The 24724-nt window shown below is 39.4% G+C and overlaps 1 protein-coding gene across 22 annotated transcripts in view; it reads right to left on the bottom strand.

Annotated features, from left to right (window-relative positions):
* LOC126188844 (uncharacterized) overlaps positions 1 to 24724 on the bottom strand; it is a 2133693-nt gene that overhangs the window by 983380 nt on the left and 1125589 nt on the right. For 12 of the 22 annotated variants that reach the window (XM_049930478.1, XM_049930484.1, XM_049930467.1 and 9 more), the window contains one exon: positions 23449 to 23553. The exons of the other annotated variants lie outside the window; for them this stretch is intronic. In XM_049930478.1, coding sequence (XP_049786435.1) covers positions 23449 to 23553 — 105 coding nt within the window. The remainder of the gene's footprint in view (positions 1 to 23448; positions 23554 to 24724) is intronic. 22 annotated transcript variants of the gene reach the window in all.

Here is a 24724-nt window from a genome sequence, read left to right as displayed (position 1 = left end):
CCTGTCTGCTTTGTCCCACCTGGGCCTGTGCATGATGCACCATTGCCAAAATTTGGTGTAACAGGAAAGCTGCATGCTTGGGCTGTGCGAATGCCTGGCACCATTTGGTTGTGTCAGCTGTGCTGCAGCTCTGGTCTTCTCCTGGAGGTCAGAGCTCCATAGCCACGAAAAAATATGGTGATCAATCTGTGGCACTCATTTGTTTAAGTTTGCACACTGCATGGTGACAGTGTGGGCATGGCTGTGGTCGTTCGCTCAGCAGTTAAAGGGTGGTGGCCATAATGTCAGCACGCCAGACTGGTAATGTTGGGCTTGTCCTTGCACAGTCAGCTAGTGATAGTGCCGGCAGCATGCACTGGCTAGGAACCTTCCATAGCAAAGTGCAGTGTACGCACGTGGCTGCAAGTCAGCTGGGAAGATGTCTCAAAGGCCAGTGCACTGATATGTTAATAATGATCCAGAGTGTTCACTAATGCTACAGTTAATGCACTTCTGTAGAACAAATTTCACTTTTTAAATTGTTCAGAGTGACATCAAGAATGACAAGTCCAAGTGTTCACACTTGCATGTTCCGCAAGTTCATCAACTGACTCAGTTGCAGGAGCACAGTGCATTTCTTGATCCAGCCTCAACCGTCGAGGCAATGGAGGCCCAGAGAGTATAATGAGTATGGTGTCTTCACGACTTGAATGCAGGTCCTAGAGCTGGTAAGCACAAGTCCGGTGGCAGTGTGTGTGATGTGCGGAGCTCAATGACAACGCAAATACAGTAGCTGGCACAAATGCCACTCTGGCCTCAACATCCAATGCAGCGGAATCACAGGGGTGCAAACAAAGGTCCAGGAGCTGTGACAGACAGGGGAGGCATTGTCTGGAGCTCAACTTGAGCTACCGGCTGAAGGTGTGTTCAGCTGGAGATGGGGTCTCTACAGCACAAACATTTGAATCAGAGGCGGTGGCTGGTGCATATGATATAGTCCACTGGTGGCTGTGGTGGGGGTGACCAGTGCACTTATGTTGGGTGTGGTCCAGGCGGCAGCACTGGCTACCTGGGTGGTGTGGTGGGAGGTGTATGTGGTGCCGCAATGACAGCAGGCTGCTGCTGTGCATCACCAGTGGCTACAGGAGCGGGATCTGTCTGACTGCTGGTGGAAATAGTGTTGTCTGCTGTCAGATCTTCCTCCGGGTCTAAAAAGTGTGTGGCTGCTGGAGCAGGCAAGTTGTAAGCTGGCTTGACATGGTTGGTTGAGACTGTAGACTGCTTTATGTTGCACTCAATGTCCAGCATTTTCCCGTTGGTTGATCACATGGTGTGGTCCAGAGCAGGGCAGCTAGAGGGGTGACTGTACTGCGTCGGTACGCAACATAACCCGCATGCAGTGCTGCAGGTTGGTGTGCACAAATACCTTCCCTGTGCCGTGCTGCATCGGCTTGTGCTCTTGGAGGCCAGCCATTTGAGTGCACAGGCATTTTACCAGAGTGGGTGCCATGGCTCCATGTAGGGGTGATACTTCTACAAAATCACCCAGTCTTGTCAGAGGCTGTCCATAAATGAGGTCGTCAGGGCCATGAGGTGTCATGGAAAGTTAGGGCAGCTTCCAGAGTCCTGTGGAGCCGTTCAACCATGCCATTTGATGCCAGATGGTAGCGTGTTGTCCTGTGTAATAGGATGACACACTGTCAGGCATGAACAATGCACAGTGAAATTGGCAGCTGTGGTCAGTTGTCACATTACTGGGACATCCAAAGCATGCCACCCAGGTGTCAATGAATGTGGTGGCAACAGTCTTGGCAGTGAATTCCATGATGGGTGTTGCCGCAGCCAGTGAGTGAAGCAGTCCACTATACTTATAAGATAACACTTGCCTTAAGAGAGGGAGAGAGCAGGCCAATGAGGTCCACATGGACGTGCACAAATTGACTTGTTTCATTGGGGAAGGTGCCCACGGGTGCGTGGGTGTGCCTCCAAACTTTGGCAAGCTGACATGGCATACGAGAGCATGCCCATTCGCAGCAGTCCTTCCAAAGCCTGTGCCAGACAAAATGCACAGTAATGAGGATCAAAATGCTGTTGGTGCCAGGGTATTACAGCATGTGCACACAGTTGAGGGCACTGCACCGGAATTTCTCTGGGAGGAACAGTCAGTGCGCACCGGTTGAGATGTCACACCAAATTTTCCATGTAGAGCTGTGGACAGGCACCAGCCCATGTTGCAAGCTGCTGGAGGTGGCGTGACAGAAACTGTGCAGTTCTTCATCTTTCTCCTGTATTTTGCCAATGTCCTCAAAGTTTACACAAGGATGATATAATGGCACACGCTGAGGTCAAACAATCATCAACTATGTTGTCTATCCCCAAAATATGATGGATGTCAGTAGTAAATTGCAACCTGTACTCTAATTTCTGGAGATGACGCAGTGAGCAAGGTGACTGTTGTGAAACGCTAGAGTAATCAGTTTGTGGGCAGTGAAAATGACGAATTGTTGGGCTACTACTGACGGGTGGAAGTATTTTACTGCCCCATATACCGGAAGCAAGTCTCAGCCATAAGCGCTCCAAGCACATTGCGATTCAGATAGCTTCTTAGAGAAAAATCCGAGCATGTGCCAGGTCCCATCAAGGTGCTGTTGTAATGCCGTGCTGACGTCAGTCTGGCTGGCATCCACCACTAAGATCGCACAGTGTTTGGGTGTTCCTTCTGTGAGATTCTGTCCTGAGCCTGTGGAGCTCTGCCCCACTGTGTCCGTCCAATTAACAGGGGTCTTCCCTTTTGAGTTGGGACTGTGGAGTGCCTTAGTCATGGGCTTTTGCATGGCTGCAGCATTGGACAGAGCAAGTTCAACATGCTGTGGTAATGGTGCAATGTCTTGAGCATCTGATGGTGCAGCCTGTTTAGAATGACTTGCACTTTCTCCGGCAGTGATGTCAATCTGGAAGGGGTAATTAAGTGCCCATGGAACTCGTTTTCCATCACACTGAATGCACACTTCACTCAGGTGCTGAAAGACGGTGGTTAGGTGGTGGCAGTGGAGCTTGGGCAACTTGGACTGCAGTAGGACGTCGTTGAGGTATGCAAAACAAAATGGCAATCCTGACAATATGCCATCCAGGGACTGCTGCCAGATCTGGGCAGCATTCCAAAGACCAAACTTCACAGACAGGTTTTCAAAAAACCCAAAGGGTGTTACAATAACTGTTTTCTCAATGACTTTGGGTGCCACCGGAATTTGGGTGTATGCCTTTGCGCAATTGATCGTACTACATAATGCACAGCCTGCCAGTGCGTGGCTGAAGTCTTGAAGGTGTGTGGTCAGATCTGTCTGGCATTATTTGTGAATTAAGGGTATGATACTCCACACATGGGCACCATGAATTGTCTTTTGTTGGGACAAAATGTAGCACCAACGACCATGGGCTACTTTACAATCAAACGACGCCTTCCCACAGCATGACCTCAAGATCTACCTTTGCTACTGCAAGTCTGTTGGGCGCGAGTTGATGTGGGTGTGATGGAAGCGCAGGATGCGGTTGGTATGTCGTGCAACATCGAATGTTTAATGTCCTTTGGTGCATGAGCTGGTCAAGTGAGGTCAGGGAATGTTTCGAGGATGTCAGCATAAGGTCTAGGGCACTTCACAGGTTTTACACTGTAGAATGTGGCCTGTCAGTACTGTCTGACTATCTTTAAATTTATTGTTGTGTCAATGAGCTGGCTGTTTGTTATGTTGGCTAGCAGCCTGTAGTGGCCAAGAAAGTCTGCACCCAGGATCAGCTCATTGACATCGGCCACAGAAAACATCCATGAGTATGAGTGCTGTAGTCCTAGGTCTAAATTGCTGTTGTGTATGCCACAAGTTTTAATGGCCAAATTGTTCACTGCCTGTGAGGGAGAGTGCCTCAGCCTGCCTTTGGTCTCCTGATATAGAACAGGGGAATATTGCAAGGTCTGAACCTGTGTTAACAAGGTACTTCACGCTGCCCACTTATTATGCTGTGAAGAGACATCTTGATCCTGAATTGCAGCCAGGTGTGTGTCGGCCCAGTCACAGTTGGCATATGGGAGCATGCAGGGAGGATGACACTTTGTTGCTTCATTGACAAAGCATGCATGGTACCAGCATAAGTTGCTAGCCGGTTGCTTTGCTATCCATGGAGTACTGTTGGAATGGCTGGTGCTGGACTGCCAGTTGCGTGAGGTGGTTCATCAGTGGATGGGCCAGCTGCCACTGTGGTGCCTGCTGCCCTCTGCCCTTGAATGCACCAACTAGTCAACTTAGTGACAAGAGCTGCCACCTTTGCAGCCAAGTTATGCACTAGCTGGGGCAGGTCAGTGTCTGAGGTGGTGGCTGCAGTGGGGTCACGCTGCCATGGAGGTGGGGAAAAAGTGTCATAAGCTGCTGCAGCTGTGGCATTAGGCGCCATCGCCAGTGCATTGTGCACCCAGTCGGCCAAGTTTGCAGCAGCATCCAACAGCATCTCTGTCTGTTCTGTTATCACTGCCTGCACCTGAGCTGGTAGGCTGCACACCCAGATAATGCGTAACAACGAGCCCGGCACCAAGTCAGACTGTGTGGTATTCTGCAAGTGGTGCAGGAACTGTGAGGGCCACAGGTCGTTGCATTCCTCTCGTCACATTAGTTGGTGCTCCCCTTGTTTCTCGGATGATGAGATCTACTGAGTCAGCTCTTCCTTGAGGCATTTATATGATGACTGCGTCAATCAGGTGGTGATTATATCCCGCACTTTGGCTGCATATATTTGGTCAAGCTGGCTCACTATATGTCCACATTTGGCAAATTGCAGGTTATGTGGTTGGTCACAGGGCCAAAAGGGAGGTAGCCTGACCAACACCTGTCCAGTGCTTGTGGCCACTCCAGCAATTGTAGGAGGTGTTGGTGTGGCAGGACTTAGTACGCCAAAATTTTGCTGAGATGTCTGCAGTTGTGCAGAGTCCATGTGTGTAGGGCATACTTGTAACTCACTCTCCAGCCTCTGGCTGCAGGTGAACAGGTCTTTGATAATCTTTTGCAGCTTTTATAAAGTCTCTATCTTAATTAAGTCCTCACACAATGTGAAAGCACACAATGAAGATAACACAACACATGACAAAAAAGCACAAAAAATAACACTAGGCAGTTCATGAGTGAAGCATACAAACAAAAAGAAACATAGAAAACATGTTCATCCAAAAACCTCAGTAATTTTTCACTATGGAATACTGTTCAGGTGCCAGTCAACTCACAGTTCCATGTCACTCATACCAATGAATGTTCATTACCAAGTGTTAGCCTCAGATCACGTTGGGGTCACCAGTGATGCAGAGACGTGGTTATCACTGCTTTCAGTCATAAACATGCAGTGAACTGGCTTTACTGCTGCGCCCATACACTGTGCTCAAGTAAGAGGCTTGTTGACAGGAAATGAGGAGGATCATTTTTGTTGGTGACACACATTTATTTTTCCACACATTGCAAGATGGTAAGAGCAGTGCTTATCATTAATGTCTGTCCATACAGGACTGTTGCACTGGCGGTACTGCTTGATCAACGATCCTGGAGAATATATACTCTGATGATGAGTCATGGTGCAACACCATGGACCACATGAGACAATGACCATGTCTCCAAAAGTTCAGTTTTTGGCACGAACCATCATGCGTCATAACTCTTGCAGATGGGAGAAAAAGCACTGCGAAAGGAATGGATGTGTGCCATGAAATGAGTGAGTGTGCAAGATTTTGCATACATGTTTGTGGGGAGCCATGTTAACTCGATTCATGTGATCCGCAATAAGAAATGTAGGAGATTTGTGTCGCGTTGCATTCACCAGCTTGTACTGCCCATCTGCTCTGTCCTGTGTGGGCTGGGAAAGCTGCACACATTAGCCACGTGAATGCAGGCATCATTTGCTTATGTTGGCTGTGCTGCAGTTCCATCCTTCATGCATTTCTGTGGTGTGGCTGCTACAATATTATATATGTGGTAGGAGATTTATGCTTCATTTTACCTTCATATAATTAAAGAAATTATAAAATTCATTGTTTGTTCTGCATATTTGATGTAAACATGTGTAATAACATTATTTTTTGGCTGAATTGTACATTTGAAAGTAATAAGGGTGTTTGAAACTATTTTGCACATATGTTGAAACAACTTACTGTGATGATTTTTAATTATGTTATCAAAAATTGTACTGTTAACAATGGAGCATTTGTTCAAAGTCCTATGTAAAGATGGGAGTTGACCACTAGAGAGCTTTGTTGATCAGAGGATTTGTGGCAGACCACTTGTGTCACTTTGTACAATAAAAATGTAATGAAAAGTATAAAGGCATATCTGTTACTTAATCCATGTAGCACACTGAATAGGCTTTTGATCCAAATCCCGTTCTTCTGAAGAATTCCTGTACAACAAACACGATACACCACCCACACGGACTGTTAACATTCTGTCAAGTTTAAAATTGCAGCAAGTTAATATAATTTTTTACTGTTAAGAACAAAAATACATTTATTATAGAGGAATGAAAGATTATAATGCATTACAGCATGATGAAGGAGCTGGAATCCACTGAAACTAGTCAGGATGGTCATATTAATTTCTTTCAAGTTGGTTGTATTAACCTCTTGTAAGTTCCATGTGTATTCATATCACATATCATATTTCTCAAAAATCTAAGTCACACACAGCACTGAGGACCTAGAAGGGTGTAAAACTGAGTGATGGTTTTGAAATAAACTGAAGCTTGCTGCCTGCTGTTATCAAACACTGGAATGAAAATCTGGAATGAGAAAAGTGCAATAGCAAACACAATAGACATGGAACACCAAAACAGAAGAGTACAGTACAAAACGTTTATTTTACTTTTGTGGGTGCTATGCAGAAACATTGTTCGTGATGGAACATTTTTGCGATATTTCAGACTATTAGTAAACCAAAAAAATGTCAAAATCAGACTATAGTCTGGAACAGAGAACAATGGGAAGGGACAAGTTTGGGCTAACATAAAAAGAAACAGAAAGCTATTCAATGTCAGGGTGTTGATTATTTCAAGAATTTCTAGACTGGCTTAAAGCGCATGTTGTTAATGATGTAAGGGGACAGAGTATCAAAATAGATTGAGAAAGTGATGGACTGGGTCATAAATTATCTGAATAATGAAACAGTTCAGTTAAATAGTGAACCAATGATTCAAATTTTGCAGGCAGGAGGTGATTTGACAAGTGGCAATGTAAACAGTGTTCATCTTGCATAAGTTAAATGAAAAACACATGGACTTCTGATTACCGACAAATCTGAGGTACAACAAGAAGCTGATCAGGCATATCTTGACTTTCAGAATGAACTAAATGATCTTACTAGGGTACTGCCAAAACTGTTAATGGGCCTAGTAATGACAAAGTAGCTTGTGTGATGACAGTATACAACTCTATATTTTCAATGACATAGATGACAATGACGATGAGATTACATGTTTTCCTGTATTAAAAGATGAATATCTAACCAAAGATTAGGAAGACATTATATTTGAAAATTTTGGAAGTGGAGAAATCTACATCTTTAAATGATGCTCAAATTTCACAAATTAAGTCTGAAGTTCATGAGCTAACTCTCAAATCTGACATGAAACAATCATGTGAATATGCAGATTCAGTTTTAGAAAATGAACAAAGTACTGTGACTAACGTGTAGAATAGTCATGCATCAGTTGCAGCCAATGACAATCTAATTATTCCATGCAGTGATAATTTAGAAACAGACATTTTGAGTGAAAGAGATGACATTGTAAGTGTTGTAACTAGGCTCTCTGAATCTGTCAATTTTCCAGCGGACTGTACAAAAAATTTTTTAAACCTGTTGCATGGGGGGAGGGTTACACTCAGTACATGAAACTCAAAAATGATACTACATGTGAATTTACTAGAATTTTATGAGTATTTACAGCTTGACTGGTGGAATGCATATACAAATACATTGGAAGGCATATACAAATATATGCTGCAAATAGTTTAAAAACAATGAAACATGAGTCTGTAGTAACACAGAGCGCAATGTAGACTTGGGCAAGACACTTGAATCTGTAGATAAACTGTGTAACTTTGACACACCTACTTCTTGTTCTTTCCAAAACTTACAAGGTACTGTATTGATTGGTTTTGAGCTATCATTTGTTTCAAGTGAAAGAGTAACAGTGTTTTGTAAATGCAGAACTGTATTTGCTTGTACTAAAAGGTCAAGTAGTTCGAAAGTAGATTTGAAGGAAAATTAATAATAAAGTTTAGAGACACAAACATGTTCATTATTGTTGGAAAGGTTCCACAAGAATGTACAAAAAGAGAAGCCATGGAGACCACCAGGTAGAATAAACGAAGTGCAAGACCAATAGAAATTCACAGAAGTTTGCCTTCATGAAGGAACAACATTATTTTTTAATCCCATTTTCAGTATTGACTATAACTTTGGACACTGATAATGTTTATGTTTGGAATTTATATTGATTATGTCATCACTGTTTGATGCTTTTGATTGTTTTGTGTTAGGAGATATAATGTAATGTGAACACTGAGGACTACATTGGACTTTGTTTATTTTCTACTTTCAGTTATTTAGTAGTAGGATTGAAACTGTGTTCAGAATGAGTAATAGTTTTACTTTTCTTTACGTCTTTTTCCACAAAATGGATTTACTATTTTCTGTTTTCATAATACTTGCAGAAAGGTGTGATAAGTTGCACTTATTAATAGCACTATACAGCATTAATGCTAAAAATGTTGGGATGAAAGAGATTATGTTGAGAAAGCTTTGTGTTATGCTGCTGGGGAGGATAATTTTGTAAATGGACTCATCCATCAGACACTTGTAGATTTGCTATATGGTTCACCTTGCTGCATAGTGATTAACATTAAAGGCTAGATTGCATTATGATGTCTTCATGAACTAATAGTTAAACCATGTTCATAATAATCAATAGTCAGTGAAATGTGTTCTAGTACACTAAGCTAATGGTTGATAGTAGGGAATGTCATCACAAATTGTGGAGATTCAATGAATTGTGTAGCACATCACGGACAGTGTTTGAAACTCAAATACTTTATCTTTGTGTATATTACACTGAAGAACCAAAGAAATTGGTATAGGCATGCATATTCAAATACAGAAATATGTAAATGGGCAGAATATAGCACTGTGGTTGGCAATGCATATATAAGACAACAACTGTCTGGCACAGTTGTTAGATCGGTTACTGCTGCTACAATGGCAGGTTATCATGATTTAAGTGAGTTTGAACATGGTGTTACAGTTGGTGCAAGAGCAATTGGACACAGCATCTCCGAGGTAGCAATGAAGTGAGGATTTTCCCACATGACCATTACATGTGTGTGTATGTCATAGTTGTGTTTGAAGAGATTTTTCTTTTTTCAAATGCCCCCTTTTGTGAAAATTAGTAATTCGTATATATACAAGCAAGGCAGTGGCAATATTTTCAGAGTTTTAAAAAGGATTCTACAGGAATCCTTAGATTTAGCTTTTTTTATCACCGTGATAATCTTTTCCTGTGTTTTACATGTTTTTGTAGTATTTGCAGCATTAACCCAAAAAAATTTTCCGTACTTAAGTAGCGACTGTATATTGCAATGATACTTTGTCAGCACTGACAAGCAGCTTGTATTTCGAGTGAGGATCCTAGCAGCATATGCTAGTGAATTCAGTATCTTATTTAAATTGTTTAGGTGTATCTCCCACTTCAGATCACCCTGAACATGTACACCTAGAAATTTTGTATGACTGACCTTCAACACATTTTTTCCTTCGATAGTGAAAACAGGGTTTGCAGGATGGAGGTTTTGTGTGCTATGAAAGATAACTGCCACAGTTTTTTCAGAATTTATGATGTGCCTATTTGTCTTGAACCAGTGTGTTAAGGTATGCATAACTGATACTGCAGCCTCCTGCAGATTTTCCTCATTCTGTGATTTAATTAGAATATTGGTGTTATCTGCAAACAGTACAGTGCATTTATGTTGGTATGCATTTTAGGTAAGAAGGCATATAGTTATGTAACACAGCTCCAGAATGATACACTCCATATGTATTTTACTAGCCAAGTCATTTACATACAGCAGAAATAGGACAGGTCCTAGAACTGACCCTTGTGGGACTCCATACTTGATTTTTCTGCCCATCACTGTAAAAACTACAAATTTTTGTCTTTCACTATCTTTGCTTTTTATTTCTGCAATCTGCTGATGATTTCTGAGGTACAACTGGATCCACTTTTCAGACTGGCCTATAATTCTATAATTACCTAATTTACACAAAAGAATGTCATGCTCAATCACATCAAAGGCTTTACTTACATCCAGAAATATCCCAGATGCATGCTGTTTTCATCCACTGCTTTTAATACTTCATTTAATAAGGCAAAAATTGATGACTGAGTTGACTTTCCAGCTCTGAAACCATGTTGGGAGTCACTTATCAGCCTCTCTTTATTTAAGAAAACTTAATCGTCTAAGGAACATATTTTCCATAATTTTGCAGAGGCCTGACAAAACTGGAAGTGGTCTATTATTAGCAACGTAACTTCTGAACCCTTCTTATGCAAATGTGTTACTTTTGCAGTTTTTAGATTATTTGGAAATACAACACTCTCAAAAGATGAATTTACTATGTCTGTTAGCGGTTCCACAATAAATGTTGCACTAGCTTTGGTAATAGCATCTGGTATCTCATCAACACCCACTGAATATTTATTAGGTAATTCTTTTAGGATTCTTGACAGTTCCTCATGTGTTTGAATGAATTTTTTGATCTGAGTGACTGGTTGGTTGGTTGTCATGGTGTGTATTTATTAACTGCTGTGCTGTATTTGAGAAATACTTGTTGAAAGCACTAGCAACATGTTTTGGGGTCAGTTAGTTTATTTTTATTCGTAATCAGCTGTATATTACTGTGATTAAGTGGCCTGGAACACATTTCTTTCCTTATAATTCGCCAGGTTGCTTTAGTTTTATTCTTGTAATCACACAATATTTTGTCATTTTCTAGTTTTCTTTTTGCTTTGAAATAACTCGTGTTAGTGTTCTTTTGTATCTTTTGAAATATGCAATAAAGTCAGGACTGGTATTATGCTTGGAGTACTCATACAATCTCCTTTTATTTTGACATGATATCCTTATCCCTTTTCTAATTCACTTGTTTGTTTTTTGAGTAGAGGTCAACATAGTTGTTTTCTTGGAAAAAGCCATTTCAAAAAAATGTTTGAATGTAGCCATAAACTTATCATATTTGTCATTGGTCTCATTACAGTCATATAGATCTTTCCAACTTTCACTCTCTAGGACAGAAAAAAAATTCCAAATTTTTTTATACTAAAATTCCTTACAGTGTGTTGTATTCAGCTGGGGATTTGGAGTCCTGAAACATTCATCGCAAGAATTTGAGCATAGTGATTGCTAAAACCCATGTTTACAACTTGTGTGTTATAAGCATATTTGCACATATTTATCAAGATCTGATCAATAATAGACACAGAGGTAGGTGTTTCTCAAGTTGGTTCAGTTACCGTCAGATTGATGTTGAATGATTGTAGTATATTAATAATGTCACCTCTGAATTTATTTATTGTAAAACACTTTTTGTCTCCATCTGGTGACCTGTATACAGAAACATACATGACCTGCAGTAATTAACTGGAGGAATGAGGTTTCATTAAGCTGACTGATACTTAAGCTGCCATTAACAGAATAATTAGTATAATGCATTAAATTAACTAAAATTCAATTATATTAACCATAATTTTCAATATTTCTTGCTACACAGTTGCTTTTTTGTTTTGTTGGATCAGGAAATTTACTGAGTAGCGTACTATAAAGGGAGATAAGGGATTAACATTAATGTTACTAAACAGCTGTTAATGAAACTTAGTACATAACTAAATTTTTCAAAAAAATTTCTTGCTGATTTTAACGTTATGTGTTTTTATGAGAAAGTACTATTTATTTTATTGTGCCTAGGTTTGTCACAGGTTCAGATTTACTGTAGTAATTGTAACAACATGTGACAGCTTAATTGTGAGTTGATGCAGAAGTAATGATATTTGAAGCTATTCATTTTACTTTAATTTTTTGAACATCCATGTTATCATGTACAATGATATAGGACTTGTCATATGTTGATACAAAAAGAAAAAAGCTTAAATAATAGTCTCCCTATAGAAATCATACAGATAATTATGTACATAAACAGAAACAAATAACACAGATAAAGTCAAACAGATTACCAGATACATGAACCAAACAAATTCTAAGTTTACATTATATCTAGTGATATATGGCCACATTTCACCTGAATTGTGGATGTCCTCAAATTCATAAAATGCATGTGCTCGTCAACACTGTAAAAGTTTTCAATTACAATCATTTTCTTAGGCTCATTTTTTAAAAAAGGTAATATTTTTTTAACTCTTAAAGGAAGGACACTAAAAAAATGGGGCGATATCTTATACTTTTTTGATACTGGGCTTTCTTATGTACTTCTCCATGGAAGACAGTTCTGTATCTAGTTTCATAGTCATAATAATCCCTGTTAAAAGCAAAGAACTGGTGATAGGATTTTGAAAGGCATATATTTTCATGGATATACATGGATGGAAGAGTCATAAATTTCAGTTCTTTGAATGTTTCCCCACAGGACTTCTTAAGTACAAACCATTTTATAATTCTTATTGCTCTTTTTTTATAGTAAACGAGCATTTTTCTGGACTGGAAATACCCCAAAATATGATACCATATCGCAGTACACTATGCATGAATCTATAAAAGGCACTCATCACTGTTTCTTCATTGCAGAAATTTTTGAGTGTTCTTAATATATATAACAGCTTTTATTTAATTTTTTATTGAGCCATTCTATATGTTTATCCAATTCAATGTGCTTGTATAACTGAATTATTAAAAATTTCGTATTTAAAGTTTTCTCCCATCTTTTGGGCAGTGTATGAACCCCACATCAAAAAAATTGTTCATCTTTTGAAGTGATTCATGAATCTAACCAATTTGTGACTTCTTCATGAGATCAAAAGTGTTGGTCAGCCAGGCCATGCTCCACTGATCTAAACAGATGATAGTCAGAGGCAGCAATATCTGGAGAATATGGCAGGTGGGGTAGGACTTCCATTTTAATGTTTCCAAGTACATTTTGAGCTCTTTTTCAATGTGGGGTTGAGCCTTGTCATGCTGCAAAATCACTTTATAGTGCCTCTTGCTGTATTGTGGCCATTTGTCTTTTAATGCTCTGCTCAAGTGCACCTGTGATTGTTTCACTTGGTTTTAACACCTCATAGTACACTACACCGAAGCTGTGAATATTCGGTTTGGCCGTCAACATGGAAGCGTGGCCGGGATATCCCCATTATTTTTTGAATTTAGGTTTATCATAATGAACCCATTTTTCATCCCCGGTCACAATGTGATGCAAAAATCCCTTCCGTTTTTGCCTCTGAAGCAACTGTTCACAAACAAATAAACATCATTCAACACCTCTTGGTTTCAGCTCACACGGGACCAAAGTTCCTTCTTTCTGAATCATGCCCATAGCCTTGAGACATTTTGAAATGGCTTCCTGTGTCACTCCCACTAATCATTCCAATTCTTCTTGAGTCTGATGTGAGTCTTCACTCAGCAATGTCTCCAATTCTGCATCTTCGAAAACCACTAGGACCGTTTACGACGTTAAAATCGCCATTCTTGAAGTGTTGAAACCACTCATGACACATTCTTTCACTAATAGTGTCTGTACTGTACGTACTTCAGAGCATATATTTGGTGTGTTTAATTACTTTATCTGGAATACCATCTGCACCACAGGAAAATTTGTTCTTTAGTTTGCTTATTGCATTCTCTGCCTACTGTACTCTTACAGGATACAAAAACATACATGGCTCTAAGCACTATGGGACTAACTACAAAAACATAGTTTTGAGATTTACAGAGATAATATGATTAGTCTTTATATGATTTTCTACTGTACTTGTAAAGGGCCTATTGAATATAGTGGCAACTTGTAAAGGAATATTTATAGTTTTACCCTTGGTTTTTGCTTTGCTTGTGCCTAATTTTGTATTTATCACATTTCAAACTGACTTCATTTTTTTGTTACCCTTGTTTCTGTTTATAGATGAACCATTGCTTGATTTTTTTTTTTTTTTTTTTTTTTTTTTTTTTTTGTTGCTGTGTTGACTTTCTTGTACACTTTTCTGTAACAGTTTACATACTGTTTCAGAGGTAGATTTTGCCTAGCCGATTTAATTAATTTTCTAATTTGCTCTGAAGATTTTCTTGTCCCCAGTGTTATCATTTATTTCTGTTTTTACATTGATTTCCTTAAGAGGGGATGGAATTTCATAGTTACGTTTTTAACAAGATAAAAATGACTCAGACTTCATATCTGCATTGTCACATTTATCCAAATCCCAGTTTGAATTTTTTAACAATGAATTAAAAGTCCTAACATTGTCCTCATTTATAAATCTCACTTTTCCTGGAATTTGAGCTGAGTAGATTAATTACAGTAAATTTTGTTGCTTCATTATCTGAGAATCCAGTATCAACCACTTCTATATTATTACATGTGTTTGCACGTCAGAAAAGATTTGATCAATTGTAGTTTTAGAGGTCTTTCCAGGTTTACTACATTCGTGGCCAGTGGATGGTAAATTGTGTTAACACAACAAATTATTCATTTTAGATACATTTTGATAGGTTATTTGAAAGTTACATTGAAATCTCCAACTAAAATAATGTTTTCTTTAAAATCCCTTAATTCACTAAAGAGTTTTTCTACACTGTCTAAAAATTCCATAAAGGTGCCTGATGGGGATTGGTATATGCACACAATGATTATTTTGGGTTATTTACATTTGCAAACACAATGTTCAAAAGTTTTTCAATGTTATTTATATTACTGAACTTAATTTCTTTGCATTCAATTCCTTGCTTTCAATATATGCATTTTCTCCACCTATAAATGTCTCTCTACGGAAGTTACTAATAATTTCAAATTCTGTTATTCTAGTGGTACTACCTTGGTTTTCCTTCAACCAGTGTTCACTCACACTTAAAACTGAAATATCCTTTAGCTGATCAAGCAAAAGTACTTCTAATTCAGCAGTCTTACTAGTTTAAATATTCTTTCTTAATTTGCATTTTATTAGTGGAAGTGAAGAGACTTTTTCACTGTAATGTAACTTTATGTGGATTTATCAGTTCAGTTCATTCTTACATGCATTTTAGTTACATTTCAATAATTATTACAATTTATCCTAGAGTTTCAACTTTTCTTTTCATAATATTGTACACTCTATGCTGGATTTTCCATTGTTTGGTTATTGACATGAAAATTGAAAAGTAATTGAAGAATGCAGATGTAATTGTTACAATGAAAACACAGAGCTCAATGAAAACATTTGCCATGTGTATCAGATATCTTTGCTTTTCCCATTTATGTTTAATGACTTCTGTTGACCATGAGAGAAGAATAGTAATATGTCAGACTTTGTTATTGATGAAAGTCTTCTAAAAAAGTTACTTGTCCTGATCTGAAAGTAGCTGTTGCACCCTATGTGTCAGCTTCCATGTGCTTGCATGAAGTCCCGTGTTTTGCTGTGATAGTACAGTGTCGTATTTGCACAGCAAGAGAATCGCTATCAAGTAGTGCTGCACTGGGCACCAGGAGAGCTGAGTTGCATGTGCAATTTGTTTTTCCATGCACATGTTTATGCTTAGATTTAAATTTATTTTCTGTTTCAGCTACACTCTGATACTATCCTATGAAGTTTTTCAGCACCCTTTCTGATTAAAAACTGTGATCCTGAAAGGGGCCTATACTTCAATTGAGTTATTCTTGAGTTACAATTGGAGAGTAGCCTAACATGATGGAATTAATAAAACCTGTTTTTCCATTCCTGTGGTTTTCCTCCTATAAACAGAACACATCTGACAACTGTCGGGCAGCATTTCCCCTGTAAGCACTGACAAATGGTGATCCCAAGGTGCCCGGAAGGAAAATTAATGTGTCAGAAACACAGTGAACCATGCAATAGTCAAAGAATGCACTCTTTCAGGATTAGCACTAAGCATTTGCCACCATTCTGGCCACACAATCCTGTTCTTTGGTTTGCACAAGCAGAAGCATATTTGTGCTGCATGAGAAAAATGGCTAATGTGACGAAGTTTGCCCTGGTCTTAAGTCCATTGGACCACAGATTTGCAGTCGAGGTACAAGATATCATTACCACATCACCTGAAACAGCCTCATACACTAAGCTCAAGACAGAATTGAAACAAATACTAACAAAGAGATAGAGGGGCTGGCCAGTACTTACCTCAGCTCAGTACAGCCGATAGATACACATAAAACAGAACCGAAAATTTACATTCCTAGCTTTCGGAACAAATGTTCCTTCATCAGGGAGGAGATAGGGGAAAGAAAGGGAAGAAGGGAAAGGAGATTCAGTTACTCACAACCCAGGCTATGAAGCAACAGGGAAAGGAAAATAGGGAGGGTAGCAAGGATGGAGGCATGGTTGTCAGAGGGAAGCCAAAGATATTCTACTGTAAGTATTGCGCCAGCTTCAAACCAAAGAGGATGCATACAGAAGTAAAGAGGTATATAGTATAAAGATAAACACAACTATGTAGGATGAAAAGATGCGTGAATGGCTAAAGAGGAAAGGGAAAGAGGAGAAGACTGAAGAGTAAATGGGAGTGAGGTTGTTTAACGTAGGTTCAGTCCAGGGGGATGGTGGGATGAAAGGATGTGTTGGAGTGCAAGTTCCCATCTCTGCATTTCAGAGGGACTGGTGTTGGGTGGGAGAAGCCAAATGGCACATACGGTGTAGCAGGTTCCTAGGTCCCTAGAATTATGCTGGAGGGCATGCTCCGCTACTGGGTATTGGGCATCTCCTAGGCGGACAGTTCGTCTGTGTCCGTTCATGCGCTCAGCCAGTTTAGTTGTTGTCATGCCAATGTAAAAGGCTGTGCAGTGGAGGCATGTCAGTTGATAAATGACATGTGTAGTTTCACACGTGGCCCTGCCTTGAATTGTGTATGTTTTACCAGTAGCGCGGCTGGAGTAGGTGGTTGTGGGGTGATGCATGGGGCAGGTTTTGCAGCGGGGTCGGTTACAGGGTTAGGAACCGCTGGGTAGAGAAGGTAGTCTGGGAATATTGTAGGGTTTAACAAGGATGTTACGGAGGTTAGGGGGGCGATGAAAGGCAACTCTGGGTGGTGTGGGGAGAATTTTGTCAAGGGATGATCTCATTTCAGGGGTTGACTTGAGAAAGTCATATCCCTGGCGGAGTAATTTGTTGATGTTTCCGAGGCCAGGATAGTATTGGGTGACAAGGGGGATGCTTTTGTGTGGTCTGGGGGTAGGAACATTGTTGTTGGACGGGGAGGAATGTATTGCTCGGGAGATCTGTTTGTGGACAAGGTCTGCAGGATAGTTGCGGGAGAGGAAACCACTGGTCAGGTTATTGGTGTAATTGTTGAGGGATTCATCACTGGAGCAGATGCGTTTGCCACGAATACCTAGGCTGTAGGGAAGGGAGCGTTTGATGTGGAATGGATGGCAGCTATCCCGTGCCATTAAGGAGCTGAACCCGACAACCCCCAACATCACCTCAGCTGAATCCCGTGCCATTAAGGAGCTGAACGCATCTGCTCCAGTATTAGTTTCACATCTTTATATGAGATTTTCCATTAATCATCAAGACAGAATTTTTGATACAACATGCGGCTGCCTCCCAGGAAGATCACATAATCACATTCGGCAAGTGCTACCACAGGAAGAGATCAGCAATATCAAGCCATTGCAATAACTGAGTCATCTGCGCAGTAAAGTTGACATGGACACAGTATTGGATACCTTGCTATGAACATTATGGGATAGCCATTTGCCACTGCAGATCAAGGCAATCATTGCCTCACAGACAGACATACAGCTCAATTGAGCAACACATAGATATGTCGGTAAGATTGTTGGTTTGGTGATCAGGCAAAGAAGTGTTCACCATCTTGTTTGTTACCAAACGTCACTTACAGTTGGCAGTAGGTGCAACTTACTGCCGAACATCCTCCAAGTGCCTGTTTTTAATCGATTGAGGGTCCAGCATCAAATTCCTGGTAGACACTGGCTCAGACCTGAGTATATTGCCTTGTATGCCTCTGCATCATTGCCAGGCACCAATTGCTTTTTGCCTAACAGCTACTAACAACTGATCAATTGCAATGTATGCCACTCAACAGTTGTACCTTAACATTGGACTGTAACACCATATCACAGAGGCAGAGCAGACTTGGTGCACTACCAGCTACTAGCAAATGTGTTGAATGCCTGCTTGGTGGACAACGTCACCAGCCCTACTGTCACCACCTTCCACTGCTGCATAGCAGTCCACAATGCCAAGCTCATGTCCAGTGGTGAGTATGCTGCATTACTGAGGGACTACCTGACTTTGACCAGGCCACCCAGGGCCCCAAGGTGAATACCCCATGATACATTGCACCATATTAAATCAATGGATGGACTCTCAATGGTGTGTATGTCTAGATGTTTGCTAAGTGTTTGGCTCCGGACTGTTTAGCAACTGCGAAGGTCAAATTGATTTCATGTTACAGGAAGGCTTAATGCGACCATCTAAAAGTTCATGGTCATCGGCATTATACTTAGTGCCAAAGAAAGGTGGCACCTGGCACCCATGCAGTGATTATTGTGGCTTAACTTTCAAACAGTTTCTGACAGATACCCTATACTGCTGTTAAGGGTCTTTTTACATGCTACATGGTGCCACCATTTTGTTTACCTTGATGATGCCCTGTTGTTCTCCACCAATCTGGAACAACATCATCAGCACCTGCTTGAGGTCTTCGGATAACTAGAACAATATGGAGTCATACTGAAGATAGCCAAATGTGTTTTTGGGCCACCAGAAGTGACGTTTCTTGGTCATAAAATCTCAGCTGTGGGCTTCCTTCCTCTAACTGAGAAGGTAGAAGCAATACTACAACCACTCAGGCTACCTACAGTCAAGGAATTATGACGTTTCTTGGGTGTACTTAATTTCTACAGATGACACCTTCCTCATGCAACAGAGATACAGGAACCTTCAACAGCAATATTGTCAGGTCATAATGTTAAAACAGGAGGTCTCTTGTGCACTGGACAGAATATATGTTCTCCGCATTTGAGGATGCGAAGTAGAGCATGGCTGAGTGCAGCATTTTAAGCATCCCCAAAACTTGGTGCACCACTAGCTACTGTCGAACTTGGTGCACCACTAGCTACTGTCATGGATATGATCCAGATACCCATTGGTGTGGCACTCTAACAAAGCCTGGCAACCCACTGCCATATTACTCCCACAAACAAAATGGAGTATATATGACTGTGAGCTTCTGGCTGTATACCAGGCAGTCAGATATCTTCATCTGCAAGTCATAGTATGAGTCTTTACTTTCATGACTTCTCTTCTTCTACATTGATCTATAAATGTTTACCAACAACAGGTAATGTATGTGTGATGAGAGGGCGGAGTGGGGTGGTGTGGGGGGGGGGGGGGGGGCTAGCGGTAGGTAGAAAGCAGAGCCAAATCTTGTAAATAGGGTGGATAAATTTGAGCTCCAAATCCCTAGGCTTTCCTATTGCCAAAGGACACCTTAAATGCAGATGCATTCTCCTGAAATGGGGTTACTTTGTTTTTTTCCTTCATCACCTTTTTCTAGAACATTTGTGTTGTATGTGCCAGTTATTGATTTGCCCTTAGTAACATAATTATCAAGAAGAACTCTTTTTGTATTCCAGATGAGACTTCCTATCATCTTTCTTACAGATGAGTCCAAATTGACTTTTTGGTGCAAAATTAATAGCTGCCACTGACTGCAAATGGGTTTGTTTCTTACATGAGGTGTTATCCACAGTAAAAAAAAAAAAAAACAGTTTACAAGGTTGACTGCATTCTTTTTAAAATGATCCAAACGTTCAGTCTTCATGATTTTCTTTTAGCAGCTTGTTCTTGCTCTTAATTGATAAAAGTGAGGTTGACAATTATCTTTGTGAGGCCATTGCTTTCCATTGCTTTTATTTCTTTGTGAATAGCGGGTATATCTTTCACAGTGTCCACAGGAGTGTGTGTGCACGCGCCCTTTTGTGTGTGTGTGTGTGTGTGTGTGTGTACACTTTTGCAAGAAAAAATCAAGAACTTGAAAGCTAGTGTGAATGCTGTTATTTCCTGTTATGTGTCTCTGTGCACTACATATTGGTCTGCTGTAGGTGAGAAACAGCATTTCTCATATTTTACATATACACTGTGTATCACTCAAGTGTATGACGGAGGATTCTTTTCATTCATATTAAGATTTCTTCCTGCTCCATTCATGGATGGAGTGTAGAAAGTATGAGTGCTTGTTCACCTGTGCGTAAGTTATTATTTGCTTATATTTAAAAACATCTGTAATCAAGTATGTGTACGATATTATTTCCCAACCACTGTCAACTATTATAAATCAATCTTATGAACAGGGATGCTTTCCAGAGGTATTGAAATATGGTGAGATCAAACCTCTATTCAAGAAAGGATCGACAGAAGATATGGGGAATTACTGCCCTATCTCTCTCTTGCCGGTCTTCTCTAAAGTGTTTGAAAAGATTGCAGCAAAACAAATTAATAACTTTCTTACTGTAAATGATATAATTTTTAAAAACCAGTTCGGATTCCAACAGGGTAAAAGCACTGCGAATGCTATAAATGAGTTTATCCAAAAAATATGCTCCACGTTAGATAAAAGTAGAAAGGTCACAGGTATATTCTGTGATCTGACTAAAGCTTTTGATTCAGTGAACCATGCATTACTCCTCCACAAATTACAGAAGTATGGAATCAGAGACACTGCTTTAAAATGGTTTAGCTCTTACCTGTCAGGCAGGAAACAAAGAGTAATTTTAACTTCAAATGGAACCAATTATTCATCAGACTGGAAAACAGTTCCCCAAGGAGTCCCACAAGGTTCGATATTGGGTCCCTATCTGTTTCTTTTTTACGTAAATGACCTACCACTTGCTATTGATGTTCATTCAGTCTTATTTGCTGATGATACATCAGTTCTAATTGAAAATGAGGCATCTGAAAATATTCCAGAAAAAGCCAAAAATACTTTAGAAAAACTTGAATCTTGGTTCTGTCAAAATGGACTAAAACTAAATGTAACTAAAACCAAAATGATGCAATTTGAAGCTAAATCAGTAGAAAGGAGTGAAATAAAGATAACTTGCAATGATCAGGATATAACAGAAGCAAACCACGTGAAGTTCTTAGGCCTAAATCTTGACAAAAATTTAAATTGGAAGGTACACATAGATTACTTAGCAAATAAACTGAACAACTTAGCATTTGCAATGTGTATTTTGTCAGGTGCCACAAACATGGATACCAGAAAGATAGTTTATCACTGCTACTTTGAGTCAGTTATTCGTTATGGCATAATCTTCTGGGGAAATTCAGCAAATGTCACTAGGCTCCTAGTATTACAAAAGAAAGTAATTAGAAACATGTGTGTTGCAAAAAAACGGGAATCCTGTCGACCACTGTAAAAAATTTAAAAGTACTATCTATCCCCTCACTTCACATATATGAGATGGTGGTGATCCTATATAGAAATCAACATACACTAGACAATTTCCGTTTTGACCACAACTACAGCTCTCGCCACAGAGATAACTTCAAACTTCCAACACATCGTTTAAAACTTTATGCCCAAACACCAGAGTATATGGGGTTAAAAATTTTCAATAAAATAAAAGGGAGTAATATATTTAAAATAGAGATTGGTTCACTGAAAAGATTGCTCTTTACTCTACTGGTGGAAAAGTGTTATTATTCTGTCGATGAATTCATTGAGGACAGCTTCACAATCTGAACACAGGGATTGTAATACATTTATTATTTTATGTACATGTGTAGCTGAAACTTAGAAATGTAAAATATAATGTAAACTTTTGTATTTCTCTTAAAAAAGTGAAAAAAGTTTCTTTTGTAAACCTTGACATGTCTCCTGTACATCAAATCAAATGATTTGAAAATTGTATGTAATGAGATGAATAAACAACATAACATAATATAACATAACAATATGCTCAATCAGTATGGGATAGATATGTAGAGGTCCAAAGAATGTCCATACTGTATCTCCTGAAATATGGTTCACGAATTTTTCTAAGCCAGTCCTTGTGATATATATATCTTTCTTTCAGTGTCTCCCACCTGAGATTTTACACTATCTCAGTTGTACTCTTTCACAAATCAAACAAGACTATATGACAATTCATACTACTCTTCTTTGTATACACTCTATGTTTCTGCAGTGACACAGGTCCCACCCTCTTGAGCAGTCTGCAAGAATGGGCTATTTATATGTTTTATGTGCAGATATTTGTAGACAAACTATACCCAGCATCCTATCAATGATTTGTAGTCTGTCATTTGTTTCACCTATTACTGAGGCTATAAGGTTGTTCCACTTACCATCTCTATACATGGTTACTCTCAAATATTTGCATGACATGACTGACTAGTTGTAACTAATTAATCTTGTAGTTAAAGGATATCACACTTATGTTTCATGAAGTGAAAAATTTAGCATTTCCCTACATTAAGAGCTACTTGTCAGCCTTTGCACAAGGCTGATATTTTGTCCACACCTAAACAACTACTACCGCAATATGTACTGGATTGCATTTGCTCATATACAAGTCCATCATTTGAGAAAACCCTGAGATTGCAACTAATACTATCAATCAAAGCATTATGTATAACTTGAACATCAATGATCTTACTACACTCCTCCGAGTCAAACCAAACCTCCTTTGGTGTCAGTAGATTATTCTCAATCCAGGGTAATGTGCTGTGTCCTGTTTGTCATGAAATTCTCATGTGTTTGCCTTATAAGGCAAGACAATCATCCCTATTGTCATTTTGCTCAGTAAGTTAGAGATGAGTGGGGTAGCAAATTAGGGATGGAGTGGAGAAAAGTAAACACAAAAGAGAAGCCAGGTTAGAGTCAACTCCATTAAATTCATATATATGAACCCACAGTACAGTGATGGTAACAAGACATATAGCAAGGCCAGGTTTGGTATGAGATTTGAATGCACTGGACTACAGAGAACATTACAAATGGGAGAATACAAGGCATGAGAGGCAAGCCTCAGCTAGTTACATTCTTTACTATATGAAACTTAAATGTCATACAAACTATTCACAGTGGGAAAAAATGAGATTAAAGAGATACAATTTCAAACACAGGTGTCAGTGAACACAGGTATTATGAAGGGAAATGGAGATTCATTAAATATGAACTGTTTTTGTTTCATGTATCTATGATATAACACTTACCGATTCTCCTGTTATAATGCAATCAGAACTGGCATCATCTTCTCCACTGTTGGAGTTGGTGCTACAAACTTCTAGCCGGATGTAATAAATTACACCTTCAACAACCTAAAACAAATGTACCTTTTTATATATCAGAACCACAATGAAGTCCAAATCTGAAGGCAGGTTCATAAATGAAGCATAACACTTGCAAGAAAAAGCACATTTAGTACTGACTCCAATGTACAACCAGCACAGAACTGACCTCTTGGATGGAGAATGCAGCTATTTACACAAACAATGAATATTGCTGGATGCCAGTATTTACACAATTATCAAGTATTCCTGAATGTACAGAAATTACAATCGTAAGATATTTCAACAACCTTCCAGATAAATATCAAATCTGTTAATGTAAACTTTCGTGTGCATGTGCGTGCCTGCATGTGTGTGTGTGTGTGTGTGTGTGTGTGTGTGTGTGTGTGTGTGTGTGTGTGATCTAATTCCAAACCCATCGATCAATTTCAACCAAATGTAGCCTTTGAGTATCAGCGTTGTGGGATTTATATCCTCCTAGCTCCAATAGGAGTACAGTTGCAGGCAAAAATGTCTTTTTCAGCCCTTGGCATATTGTCTCCCTGTACAACAGACATGTTCCACTGAATTGATGGTGCTGAGCGTAAATTTTGGTTGTGTTCATTACCAGAATAAACTCAACATAAATGTTAAAATGTGTTTAACATGTGAAAAAATTGATGTATATCATGATAATATGTGTATCACAGGTTTTGTTATTGAAAAAGTTTCAAAAGGAAGACATGGTGTGGCCCAAAATTGCGTAACTGAAATCACACATGAAGCTAGTACCACATATTACAAATTGTGAGAGTCAATACAAAGACTTTGCTACTGCAAATTGCGTGCCATGAAGGGCATAATGTGCATAAACTGTAAAACTGTATACCATTTCACATGTGTAAAGGCAGGTTCAACACGAAAACTATAGTGTTGCAAAAGGTGTAATGAATATGCCCTAGACAAAGCACTACAGAAGAGCGACTGCAAAGTCGAAATTATTGCTATGCTGTTAGAAGAGGTACATTCCTTGAAATACAAATATACCAATAACAGTCAACGTGAGTATAAAATAAACAGTGATCTTGTAATTGATAATGATACTAGAACCAGCAGTAACAAATATGATACCAACTGCAAAAAATCTAGGAAAACTGCAAAAATTTGTGTAGCATGTGTAAAATGTGAAACAAAATTTCACTTTCGATGAGCAGAGGTGGAC

This window comes from Schistocerca cancellata, chromosome 5 (assembly GCF_023864275.1).
Source record: "Schistocerca cancellata isolate TAMUIC-IGC-003103 chromosome 5, iqSchCanc2.1, whole genome shotgun sequence".
NCBI classification, from domain to species: domain Eukaryota; kingdom Metazoa; phylum Arthropoda; class Insecta; order Orthoptera; family Acrididae; genus Schistocerca; species Schistocerca cancellata.
This window is presented reverse-complemented; position numbering and strand designations above follow the sequence as displayed.